This window comes from Falco naumanni, chromosome 3 (genome assembly GCF_017639655.2).
Source record: "Falco naumanni isolate bFalNau1 chromosome 3, bFalNau1.pat, whole genome shotgun sequence".
Classification (NCBI taxonomy): domain Eukaryota; kingdom Metazoa; phylum Chordata; class Aves; order Falconiformes; family Falconidae; genus Falco; species Falco naumanni.
Genome location: NC_054056.1, coordinates 111,033,114 through 111,046,688, shown reverse-complemented (window position 1 = coordinate 111,046,688; position 13,575 = coordinate 111,033,114). Strand labels below are relative to the sequence as shown.

Below are 13,575 nucleotides of genomic sequence, written 5' to 3'. Positions count from 1 at the left end.
GTGGGCCTTCAGAAAGGCAAGGCTGAAACAGTTGTTGGAAATGCTACTGAAAGGTCCAATAGTGCATCCTGATTTACCAACTATCCAGTGTTTTTCATCTGCTCCTCCTGGTTTCTGTATTCCATTAGGTGTTAACCATCTAAGTCCTTATTCCATGGATGTTCACCCATATGCAGGGTCCTGTTGACATCTGTAGGACACGGTAGTTGGACAAAGCGAAGAAAGTTTTCTGGTGTTTGTAGGACAAACCCCATGTGGCTTGCCAAATAAGATTGATTAAAAAACCCCACCAACTAACCAAAAGCTAAAAATACCTTGAAGCATGAACTAGTAATGGAAAGAAATAATTCAGTGCAATTACGTGCTTTGAAATACTTGTGTTCCTGTGGTGAAGTAGAGATCTGTAGTGATCACATTGTGAAAGTGAAGCTGCAAAGACAAATGCCTGCTGAATCATCAGTTGTAAATTTAATGTGAGGGAATCAATACAGCTTAGGAAAAGAGTTATGACCTGGTATTTAAAATGCTCCTGTTTGCAATAATCAATGTTTGTATTAGTGAAATAAATGAATGAAAGAACTGTGGACTGGCTGGTTCCATTATTCTCTTTTTCTCTTTCCTTTTCACACTTAGTCTTTTAGCTTTGGAATGCATTCTTGCTAATACTGATGGCATCAAAGTGTGAATTGTGTCTCTCCCAAATCCTGAGTTTTAATTTCAAGAAAAGACGGAGCTTGGAATAAGGGGGGATGGGGCACGGGACAGGAAAGGACACTTCTAAAGAATGTGGGCTGGTTTGTTTTTGTCTTAAGGCTCTGATCTTATAGCTGTTTTTTGCAACAGTTAAGGCTGGAAATACTTCCCCTTCTTGCCCATCCCTCCTCTAAGCCAGGGTAGTGATTCATGTGCAAACTGATATTTTTGAGTTGCAGGGAGACATAAACGAGACAAAAAAAAATCCCTCTAATGTTGTCACACCTGTAAAAAGATCGTGAAAATTGATGATATGGAAGTTAAGGGCTAAAATGGAACCTTTTATGCCTTGATGCCAGTAACTTGCAAAGTGAAAGCTGTGGTATTAATTCTTGGGAGTAATTTTTAAGTATGCTTGTTACATTGCACAGTCTGCTGCTTAACATGGATTATCCTTTTCACACATGAATCCCACTTAACTAGAGGTAAGTTTTCCTGGAATTGCTTGCTTTGTTGGCATGAGACGGAGAAAAAGACAGCACTGAGCTTCCTAGAAACCAAGAATAGTTTTTTGCCTTGCTAAATTCAATTCCTCTTGTTAGCCTTCAGGTGCAACACTGGCATTTTATCCATGATCCTTCTTGAGGCAAGAAGGCTTTGATAAATACTACCAGAATAGTATCAGATGGTTGGCAAAGAGCGGTCAATGGTAGAAAATGTATCTTAGTTGGAAATTCCATCTGCTTTTCAAATTCGGATCAGGCTGAACCAATAAAATGTCCCTCTAGACAAGGCATATCCATGCTTGTGTAGCACTACTAGTATCTGTGGAAAAGCTAGTACTGTATAGTTTTCCTGTATTACATTTTCTTCTGATAAGTCCATGTCCAGGTACATGTAGAACAGTGTAAGAGCTGAACACGTTCCTTGACTGATGAGCCTAATAGACCATGTCTCATGAAAGTAAGTGGTAAATGCCTCTCTTCAGGACCCATGTGTCAAAGGAATATTTTTGGGGTTTTTTTCCACTTAATCAGCTTTAAAGGACTCAAAGATGTTTCTCCTGAACATCTTTTTTGCACTGAATGTTTTGAAATGAGACCTAACATAAAGATCTTTGCAAGCAGGAGTTTCCATTTTGCAAACAAGACTCTCCATGGGCTTTGCAGGTGGTGAATGAGAAACATCTTTCAAGTTCAGTCTCAAACTAAATCTTGTTTCAGAGTGGTCAGGCTCTGGCATACTACGTGTCTGGTGGCTTGCGAGTCAGCTCCCATGGCCATTGCTTTGTGTTCTGCTTAGGCAGGAGAGGCAAGAGGAAAGTGAAAGAAAACGCTAGGGTGTTTTACAACACTTGTGAAAAACGAGTCTGAGACCCTTACAACTTGTGACAGGTGACTAATTTGGCACCCGGGAGTTTTTAAGGGCAAAGCTTCTCAAGAAGAGCAGTTGTGTGGCTGAGCCCCAGTAAAGAGGGTGGTGGACAAGGTGATGTTTCCACTTTGCCTCACTGGGCTTTAAGACACCAGTTCCAGGAGGTAAGTGAAGGAGGGAATGCGAAGAGGGTGCTAGCATGACTTCACACACGTGGTTTTAGAAATCCTTCTCCACCTTGATGTGAGTTTATAAGCTTGTCATGTAGCATAAGCAGAAAGTTGCCAACTGGTAGTTTTAGGATTGGGGACTGCCAAGCCCAGCTGAGCGTGGTGGATGAGCTACAGGCATTTGGCAGGCTGTCCTCTGGTCCCCGAGTCAGTGGTAGAGCTGCACGGCAGTGTCACAGCTTACTAGACAATATGGAAAATATTACGTTAGCAGAAGCTATTGGTGATTTTGGTTGGCTTGTTTGAGCAGTCATGCTGAGATAACAACTCTTGCTATACTGCTGTAGGCTTTGGTGAATGCTTTTATGTACACTGTCTTTCCCTTGGTTCTTTCTTAAAATACATGTTGAGATTAACTCCCATGGGTGAAGAACTGGGGTGCGTGCATGTATACAAATTGGTTAAATTCAGCTGGTTTTAAGGAAAGGAAACAAAGGTTTTGGATTTTTTTTTGTAGTTTTGTGTTTGGGTTTTTTGGTTGTTGTTTGGTTGGGGTTTGGGTGTGTTTTTACACTTGCATTCATGACTGTATTTAATAAATGTGTTTTTGGAAAAATATGAGTGCTTGGCAAACTATGCTGTCACCGAAAAAAGAACTGCAACTCCTATTGAAATCTGTGAAGTCAGAGTTAAGGCTTGTTTGGTTCTTAGGGGTAAGTTTAAAGGTTTTTGTGAGGATCTTATATATTCTTCTTTAGAAATTCAAATAAGGAGAGAGAATTACATGTTACTTTGAAGATTACCAGGTCTGTCATTTGCCTAGCCCCCGCCCCAATGGAAAGGTGTATAGTGGCCCCAAGCTCTTTCCTCCTGTATTCCTTGCATTTCCCCACTGTTATCAGTAACTGCCCCCTCTTCCTCCTCCTCACACATGTGTTGTCTTTTTGAAATACTTACCTTCCTTACTGAGTTTTAACAGATTAAAATCCCCCTGCCCCAAGCTAAGGTGTCAGGAGCAGAGTGGTGGAGGTGATACGGCGTGCGGGGCAAGTCTGTGGTACCTGTTGATGATGTACAGTGGGACCCGAAACTGTGGATCCAGTAGGCAGAGATCCAGTATACAGAAAAAAGTTGCTCTGTGTGTGTGTGTTCCCTGCTTCCCAGGGCATTTCTCATTTTTGCAGTTTTATTCATGGGTGGTTGCCAAGCAGTACTTGGACCGCTGACTTTTAGTTTCAGTATTAATCAGAAATGCTTTGACTGCAGAGAAACTATTTCTTTACCTAGATTAGCAGGCGCAAGAAAGAGCTGTTGTCCACTAGCAGCCTGTCTAGCTTGACTGCAACCCATAATTACAATAGGCTTTCCAAATTCCTGTACTGTCATGTTTTTGCAGCCACAACGCCATGGTATAGGTTGCGCAGTCTTGAAAGGGAAAAAGGTATTTTGCAAAACTTGTCAAAAGAGAAAGGTGACCCTTGAATCTCTCATGAAAGTCATAATTCAGACTGTAGCAATACCAGTTACTCTTCTGAAAAGATCTGATGGCATTTCATTGCTGGATTTGCTTCTGAGGTTATGATGAAGCTGTTGGTTTTTAACAGTGCGGAAACCTCGTCATCCTCAGCAGCTGGCAACTGCATCTTCAGAGCTCTAGCAGAAAAGTGCGATTGCTTTTTGGTTTTTTGGCAAGGTCTGTTAGTGCTGTGTGTCTTCACAAGCAGCAGCAGAAGATGGGGAGGAGTGTGCGCGTCCACCTGCATATAGAGAGGGTAATCTCTGTGTGCTGTGTTGCGCAACTGGAAGAGAAAATGTTTTGGGTTTGATTTCTTTTTGATTATTAAAAAAAGGCCGTATTATATGAAGCGTCAGTCTTGTAAGAAGCGCTGGTGCTTTAAAAGGGCTGGGGAAGGTACCAACTTATTCCCATTCCCTCTCAAGTTGGCAGTAGTAATAATATATGCTTTAATCAGATTTCTTGTTTTTAAAGTGTTATGCCATTGTTGGTGCTGCGCTATCTGCAGTTACTGAAACAGAAGGAGATGGAGCCTGTTCAAGGTTAATCAGCAGCTGTTGCACAGACCTCAGGAGCAGGAGAGCTGGTGCTTTGATCTGGTGTGGGGGATGGACAGACAACAGAAACATCTTTTCAAGGATGTTTTGTTCTACAGGAAACTAAGCCCTCTAAACTGACTTTATATCCCATGGAAACATCTTCATGGCTTTGTTCTGATTTAAAACAGCAAAGCAAAGTGATATTGTTCAGGAGATGGAATGAGATTTGTTGATAGAAAGGTGTTAGTCGTTTACTCCTGTGCTCTCTGATGAAATTGTGATTGGTGTTGTGTTTTGAAAAGGATTTTAACCTGATTTAGCTGGATTAAGTATGTGCCTAGATTTAAGTATGAAGTCCGTTCATGAAGTTCAGTTTAAGGTACTGAAATCTAGATTACATGCTCAAATACCTTCCAGAGCTCTGCTTTCTCTCACTATCTACAGAGCCTTAGGGTTTAACTAGTCCTTCTTTGTAACTGTCCATCCCTTCCAACCCCACCATCCCCAGACAAAAGCTGCCTGTTCCCACCTGTTGACAGAGGGGAGGCAGGCTGGCTGGGGAGGAGAGGAGCCCAGCAGTATGGCACTGTCTTGGAGTGATTTCTGGAGTATCCCTTTTGTATGTTATGTGACAATAGTGTACACAGACTCCTGTAGTAGCTTTCATATTCAGGCACCGCTGACAGGTGGCTGTTGTGGAAGCCTTTTGTCGATGAGCACAGGAAGGCTGTGCTGTGGAGGCTGGGTGCCGCAAAGGAGCGGATCTAGATCAATACTCTGAATTACAGAGTAGTAAGTCAGGCAAATGGATATTAGTACTTGTTTGTTTCCCTGGACTTCGATCTGTAAAACAGGTCTGATCTTCTGCTTAAGAGGCTGAATGTTTCATTTTGGGGTTGAAGTTGTGAGGGATATCCAGCTTCCAGTGAACTTCATGAGTTTGCCACTGAGTAGCCTGGCCAGGCATGTGCTTGGCATGTTAAGGTTTTTGAGTACCTAAACTAAGCTAACAGTAAAGGCTGAGTTTTCAGAATAAAACCTGTTCATTAATACGGAATTAGCAAAGTTTTGGTTTGTGTGTGTTGTGTTTTGTTTTTTTTTTTTCTGGATAGCTTCATTCTTGCTGTGACCTTCGTTGTTTTTTGTCAGTGCGTGAATTAATAAAGAGGAGGAATGAGGGCAAATGTCATTTTGGTTATCTTTTGCATTAAAGAGGCATGTCCACCTTGATCTAGTTAATAGCATCTCTTCCTGTCTCTCATACTTTGTATTTGGAGCCAAGCTACCGAGTTAGGTAAGCGAAAGGTTCTCTAAATCCATAATGTTTATTGTTCCTTTTGCTGTGCCAAGCCCTAGTAGTGAAATGCTTTTTGAATGCAGATGCAGTGTAACCTATGTTCGTTGCCCTTAATTTAAAGCACTTTTAACTGCTTTGAATCAACTGCATTGATGAGTTGACTGGATTTTCTCTTATAACATGTGAATGAGTAGCATTTTCACTTGGATGAGAGCACAGTTAGTATACACTATCTGCTTTTTCATATATATATGTGCAATATATATATAAATGTAATTAATGTATGGACAGTTATTTCATTTAGCATACAACCTGTATGCATACACAATGTAGCATGTTAATTATTTTGCAACAAATGCTCCAGCATTTTTACTTAGTTGAGGCAAGGTTCTTAATTAATTTTGTCATTTCCAGCATATATGTCCAATAGAAAGTAAAAGATAATGGATTTTTATCATCAAAGAACAGAATGCAGGAGGAAGGTAAGAGATAGTGTTTGCATTTTCAGCAGCAGAATCTGCAAGGTAGAAGGACTAGGGACTTCTCCAGGTGGTCTTACAGCTGTGAGATTTGCAAACCTGTTTCCTTTCCCTTTTGCAGTTAGGAGAAACTTATTCGCTGTGGAAATGATGGCGTACAGCCCTTCTGCAAATGCTATTCCAAGTATTTTTATGACTTTGTTTTACAGAAATAAAACAACATTGGGTTTTAGTAAGTGCTCCGTGGCTTTATTTGCCCCCTTACCACAGAAGGGTGACATGTCAGGGAGCCCTGGAGTAACCCAAGTCAGCAGGCTTCTCCCTTCCCCCCGAGCAGGTTCAGATCAATATAACGTGCCACCGTGTATGCCGATTGGAGTCCTCCTCCAGGTGGGTCCCGTATGACAAGTCTCGTCCATGAATTAACTCCCAGTGAAGACGATGTTCTCAAAACTATCACTTGTGCATAGCTAATACGTTGCCGCGAGACTGCAGCCCAGTTGCAGAGCTAGCTGGGCACAGGAGGTGGCTGTAACTTGCATATCTTGTGAGGTATCTTTTGCCAAGACTTTTTTGTTTTTTTCCCTCCCCCAGACGGGAAGGCCTCGCAGTGCACCCAGGCCATGGACAGATACCATATTGTTGAGCTACCTTGCCAGGGAGCACGTTGTATTTGCATTTCAGATGCCTCGGGCTTTGTGAACTGCATTGTTCCAGCCTCCCCTGAATAGCAGCTATTGACCTCTAACAATGTAGGTTTGTTTAAAGCAAACCCTTTGGTGCTTTAAAAAGCTTCTTTTAGGACAGCCCAACCAAGCAAAGGCTTCTGTGCGGGCCCCCTTTTTTTTCCCTTTCGTAGCCAGAAAAAAAATTGCAGAATGAATAATTTAATTTCAAGATGGAAAACATTCTCCTCCTTGTGAGAGGCTATTTTGAATGCTGAGGTTTTGGCAAATTTTATTGCAGCTTAATGTTTATAAGCTTTTCATTGCCCTTGAAAGCATAAACTTCGTGTTACTTGAGCATGGAGATTTTGGCAAATAATAAACCAGCAGAACAACAGGGGTTTGGTTGTCCTGAAGCACTTGAACTTGACCGCATTTTGACAAATAAGTTTTTTTTGCTGTTTATGTATGCATTTAGATGAAATGGATTTAGTTCGTCTAGGACAAGGAGGTGGAGACGGGCCAGTACAGATGCTTGATGCCCAGCAGCAGGCTGACAAAAGCATTTCTCTGGGTGGTGGGAAGTCTGGAGCCAAATTACCTCTACTGCTTGGGGTGACTGTAGTACATGCTTCCACCCCTCAAGCCAGCAGGTCCCCAGAGCGTGGTGGTGCAGTAGCCACTGACATTATATCTGTTAAAATTTGTGAACAAAACCATGGTTATTTACTGTTGGTGGGAAGCTTTGCTATGCCTGGAGCACCTGAAGCGCTGTGTCCATTTCTGGGCTCCCTAGTACAGGAGGGACATTTGACATAGTGGATAAAGTCCAACAAAGGGTCATGGAGGTGATGAAGGCACTGGAGCATCTCTCCTATGAGGAAAAGGCTGAGAGAGCTGGGATTGTTCAGCCTGGAGAGGGCTCAGGAGAGATCTCATCACTGCATATAAATCCCAGTGGTGCCCGGTGACAGAACTGGAGACAGTGGGCACAAACTTAAACACAGGAGGTTCCCACTGAGCATCAGGAAACAGTGCTTGTTGTGAAGGTGACAGTACTGGCACAGGCTGCCCAGAGAGGTTGTGGAGTCTCTGCCCTTGGGGATATTTAACAGCCATCTGGACACGGTCCTGGGAAGCCAGCCCTAGGTGACTCGCTTCGAGCAGGAGAGTTGGACTAGATGCCCTCCACAGGTCCCTTCCAACCTCAGCCTTTTGTGATGCACAGGTGAAGTGAGGTGGTTGAGGACATACAGGAATCCAAGGGGAAGGACTCTGCTCACCTTGCTCGGAGTGCATCGCGTGGTGTAGCGTGGGTATGCCATCTCTCTGATGCAGTGCTGTGTGCTGGTGCTGTACGGACTTTAGGCCCATGGCTTCAGACCTGTGGCACGGTGGACTCGGTGGGGCAGGTGGCAGCTGTAGCCAAGCACTGCATTGCACTGCCCTGCTGGGGCTGCCGGGAAGCTCCGACCCGCGAGTTTTCACTCTCAGGCACTCTTGGGGATGATGGGCTCACCTGATGGCAGCAGCTGCGTTAACGGGAAAGAACCCACCCCACAAGTTGTGGTAGATACTCCTTAATACAGAGGATGTTGCCCTCAAAGTTGTCATCATGCCTGTAGCTAAGGGCGTGTACACAGGACATTTCTGTTTGCTGGCTCTGGTGGGGAGGTACCAGAGGAAGCCCAAGAGCGATGCCCTCACATCAGTCTTCCTCCCCCTGGAAAGCACGGGGTGAGAGGTGCCCTCGGACCCCTCAGTGTGGAGGTGTTCGTGCCACACAAGGGGCTTGAAAACAGAGCAGTGTCCTGGGTTGTCTGATGCAGACCCAAGGGAAGGGGTGGAATTCTTCCTGCTGCTGTCACTAAGTTTTGAATTAAATGTTCAAATCCTCTTTATTGCTTTTACCACTTCTGGTGGGTACTCTCCCTGCTGTTTCCCAGTCCCCTGTTCCCCCTGCCCACCTCAGGTACCAGCACTCTCCTTTCTGCTCCCCTCTACCCTCACCATGTGCTTTTGAGTTGACACATCCTGCACTTGAAATGCCTTGGACTTGCTGTAAACCTGGAAACCATCTGGCTCAAGGTTTCAGAGGTAAAAGGGCAAACAGCTCCCCAGGCATTTGCAGCATTTAAAATGGAAAGCAGTTTGTTAGAACATGGAGGGGGAAAAAATAATGATGGATGCTCTTATGTGGTCCTCTGTGTGCAGCTGAGCTCTTACCACTCGGAGAAACCAAGCAGCAAGAGTTCTTACATTCTGTGTGAACATTATCTTGTGTCTCAGCGCTGCTGTTCTCCCATCGTAGAAGCAAGAATAATGTTTATTCAACATAAGCTAAAGCGTAGCAACTCATGACATGACTGAAGTCTGTTGTAGACTCATGGGCCACTGACCTTAAATACGTAGCAGAAATTAAAATCTGTATTTGTAATGGTTAATTGGGGTCCTGGCACCACCAATTTTAACAAGTCTAGTTTCTGTGTATTCAAATTCAGGCAAGGACGGTCTTTGGATGCTGGTGTGCAAAATTAATTATTTGAATTGTCTTTTCCAGTGATCATACACCCAAGTCACAACCTTACGGTTATCGGGGAATACCCTAGCCCTTTTCTGCCACCGCTTTACTTTTTCTTTAGGAGAGGATTTGACTGTTAGGTGAAAAAAATCTCTGTTCTCTAAATACCACTGAAATACTGTCTCTAAATAGAACTCAGATTTCTGATATGGAGCCCGCTGTCTGTGTGTAGAGAATAGGAGTATAGCTTGGGTTGGAGGTCAGACCACAGGGTGCTGCTGCTCAGTGTTTTCACGCCAGCTGAAGCCTTCTCCTGTGCTGGAGCAACTTGAGTGGCTATGGTTAATGGCATGGCTTTTGTTGCAGCTGCAGCATCAGCTGTGGTTCCTCCTCCCACATCCTCCTCCCTTGTTCTCAGTGCTGGATATTACTGTTTTCTTGAGGCTGGATCTACCAGCCAGGTGAAAATGTAAATAGTCTGTGCCTATCCAGCCTTACTAGACTGACTTAGGTGTCTCACTGATAGCGTCTAAGTTGCTCCCTCACCTCTAAAAAGCAAATGCCATTTTCTTTGTGACCTTGATTGCTAGTAGTTTTTGTTTGGTTTTTTGTTTGGTTTGATTTTTTTTTTTAATTCTTTGTGGTGGTGTGCAACTAAGAGAAGACTGTATAAAAGGCAAGGTGGTTTAGAAAAAAAGGTGAAAGATGATGGTGGTGATGGGGGAAGTACTGTGAGTGCCTAACAGAGGTTGAAAATAAATAGGTAGGGAGCCAGCCCCAGCCAGCTTTGAGGAGGAGCCTTTAAATGGAGTGTAAATTCAAACACTGCTTTGTAATTTTACATGTGCTAACATGAGGCACATGACTCAGGCTCCAGCCGGTCGTGCCAGCAGTTAGGAACTTCTACAAAAAAAAAAGGCAGAACTTCGAGTAGGCCTGTCTTTACTGTTGCAGCAGAAAAGAACAAATACTTGCTGAGAGATTATTTTATTTCTTTCACTTGCATATTTGGATTTTGCTCTAACTTTCTCTGCTTTTACTTCATAAGTATTTCTAGATAAAAATAGTGAAATTCTTTTTTCTGTTTTCAGTTATGCCATCTGTAACTCTGTTTTGTTTATTGTAGGGGTCTCGGGTCTGGCTGCGAGAAAATAATCAGCATTATCCCAGTACTGTGCATTCATGTGCGGAAGGAGTCATCGTATTCAGGACAGACTATGGTCAGGTATGGGCATTGCTCCTCTGTGTTTTCTCCTTTTTGCTGCTCTGTGGAAAATAAGCTGTTCTTCTTGTGGGGAGGGCATAGGGGAAACGAAAAGCCTTAGGTTTGTGAATAAAGTATTAGCTTTGTGTGACCTGAATGCACAACTCTGTTTTAGTAGCTCTTCCCGTTGCCTCTCCAGCCCGTTGCTGTGATGGTGCATGACAGAGCTGAAGCAATCCTGCCAGGTGTGAGCGGCTGGTTCCATGTGGGTTGGTGGTTATGTAGTTTATTGGAGGTGGGCGGCCTCTCCACGGTTGTATTCCCCTACAGTAATGGAAAGGGGGGTGGGGTTGGGGGGCTGGCATGTGGGACCGCAGTACAATGGTAGTGGAATGTCACTGCTTCAATGGGAGGCAGCAAGGCACACCTCCCAGAGCAAAATCAGGGCAGCTCCAACAGCTTCTGTTGAAAAGAGGGTTGTGAAAGAAGGGAACCGTTACTCCTCTCTCATTGTTTGTTTTGGTTTGGGTTTTGTTTTGGTTTTGGGTTTTTTTGCAAGCTTGTTATTTATTATTTTAACTGCTTTTAAAATTATTTTTATTTATTTTTATTTATTTTATTTATTATTTTAACTTTGGGGTTTTCTGCAAGCTTGTTATTTTATTTATTATTTTAACTGCTTCCTGGCTGTCACATGCTCCTGCCTCCTGCCTGCCTGTAGCGATGGAGGTGGGTCCCAGTGTCTGCTTGGGTTACCTTGAAGCTGCTGATGGCTTGGAAGTGCTCTGTTTCATCACACACTTACTTTTTATTTATCTATTTATTCTATTCTCCATTAGGCCACAGTTTATGCAGACTTAGCTTCTTGCAGCTTCCGTGAAGAAATTTCAGTCTTGAGTCAGGTATAAGTTATGCTGAGGCAGCCTCTGGAGGACACTCCCTTTGACTTTTGGAGGATGTTTGTTCCCTCAGTTTTGCTTCCTTTTCTTAGTTATTTGCACCAGATGAAGGAAGCTTCAGGTAGTGAACAAGGCTGAGAAAAGCATGGTAGACTGGAAAACATGTTGCCTGTTCTTGCTGCCTTCGCTTAATGTCTTTCTGGGTAAGCCTGGTGGAAAAGCATGTCTTGGAGAGCCAGGGATCCCTTACTTTACCTTGTGTGCCTTTCTCCAGGCAGGAAAGGAACCAGATAGAGTTGCAAAGTGGTTTTTGATGGGCAAGATATAACCTACTTGAAGTTAAATTGCTGTTATCCTGGCAGTGAGGCATGAAAACAAGGATGAAACAACCAGCGTCTGAGGCAAAGAAAACAATGTCTTCCTTCTCTTCAGAGTCCCTGGGCATGTGGCAAAGGAAGCGGAGTGACAGAGAGGAGGTCACATCCAAGCACCTCTGTCTGGTCAAGTCTCTAGTGGCAAAACTTAGTTGTGCTTTACATCCTTGGGGAGGCAGAGAGATGGGTGAAAGTCACTGCTGTCCTCAGAGGTAGTCAGGGGAGCCCAACTCCCTGATAGCTGTTGCGTTTCTACTCCCACTGCCTTCCTAATGTCACTCGTTGGTTCTTAGGCCAACACCTAAGACACATGGAGGACAGGGAGTGGATTAGAGACAGTCAGCATGGCTTCAGCAAGGGCAAGTCTTGCCTGACCAACCTAGTGGCTTTCTATCATGGAATGACTACATCAGTGGACAAGGGAAGAGCTGTGCGTGTCATCTGTCTGGATTTCTGTAAGGCCTTTGGCACAGTCCCCCGCAACATCCTTCTCTCTAAAGTGTAGAGATAGGGATTTGATGGATGGGCTGGTCAGTGAATGAGGAATTGGTTGGACGGTCACACTCAGGAGGTAGTGGTTAAGGGCTCAATGTCCAGATGGAAATCAGTGATGGGCAGTGTTCCACAGGGGTCTGTAATAGGACCGGTACTGTTTAGTATCTTCATTAGTGGCATAGACAGTGGGATTGAGTGAACCGTCAACAAGTTTGCAGATGACACCAAGCTCAGTGGTGTGGTTGACAGGCCGGAGAGACTGGATGCCATCCAGAGGGATCTTGACAAGCTGGAGAAGTGGGCCCATGGGAACCTCATGAAGTTCAACAAGGCCAAGAGCAGGGTCCTGCACATGGGTCAGGGCAGCCCTGGTATCAACACAAGCTGGGGGGTCAAGGGATTTATAACAGCCCTGACGAGAAGGACTTGGGGGTTCTGGTGGACAAAAAGCTCAACGTGGCCTGACGGTGTGTGCTTGCAGCCCGGAAAGCCGACCATATCCTGGGCCACATCAAAAGAAGCGTGGCCAGCAGGTCGAGGGAGGTGATTGTCCCCCTCTACCCACTCTTGTGAGAGCCCAACTGCAGTACTGTGTTCAGCTCTGGGGTCCCCAACATAAAAAGGACATGGGCCTGTTGGAATGAGTCCAGAGAAGGGCCACAAAGATGGTCAGCAGGCTGGAGCACCTCTCCTATGGGGAAAAGCTGAGAGAGTCGGGGTTGTTCAGCCTTGAGAAGAGAAGGTTCTGGGGAGACCTTATGGCAGCCCTCCAGTACCTAAAGGGCACCTACAGGAAAGCTGGAGAGGGATTTGTTTTACAAGGGTATGTAGCGATAGCACAAGGGGGGATGGTTTTCAACAGAAAAAGGGTAGATTCAGATAGATATAAGGGAGAAGTTTTTTACAGTGAAGGTGGTGAAACACTGGGACAGGTTGCCCAAAGAGCTGGTAGATGCCTCGTCCCTGGAAGTGTTCAAGGCCAGCTTGGATGGGGATTTGAGCAGCTGGATCTAGTTGAAGATGTCCTTGCTCACTGCAGGGGGACTCGACTAGATGACCTTTAATACACATGGTATGGGGGAAGACAGCAACAAAACTAGACTGAGAGCAACTACCACTAGGTGTAAAGCCTCCTCACAAGAGAAACAAGGCCACCTATGTGCTGGTGTGTTTTCTGTGGGCTGCATGTTAAATTGTGTGTTTAGCGTTGCTCGGATCAGGGAGGTTGACCTGTCCTACTGAAATTTGGGGTCCGTTGAAGTGGAGAGGCTGAGACTGTCTACTCTGTTGGCTCTTTGCAGCTGTAAAAAGGAGGATCCATCATGTTAAAGCATCACTGTTACATTTGA

The 13,575-nt window shown here is 44.5% G+C and overlaps 1 protein-coding gene across 1 annotated transcript in view; it reads left to right on the top strand.

The window, feature by feature from the left end:
• The window catches only part of MYO10 (myosin X), a 167,659-nt gene that overhangs the window by 23,810 nt on the left and 130,274 nt on the right, over window positions 1–13,575 (top strand). Inside the window, exon 2 of the mRNA XM_040585573.1 lies at window positions 10,381–10,479. Within this exon, the coding sequence (XP_040441507.1) occupies window positions 10,381–10,479 (99 nt within the window). The remainder of the gene's footprint in view (window positions 1–10,380; window positions 10,480–13,575) is intronic.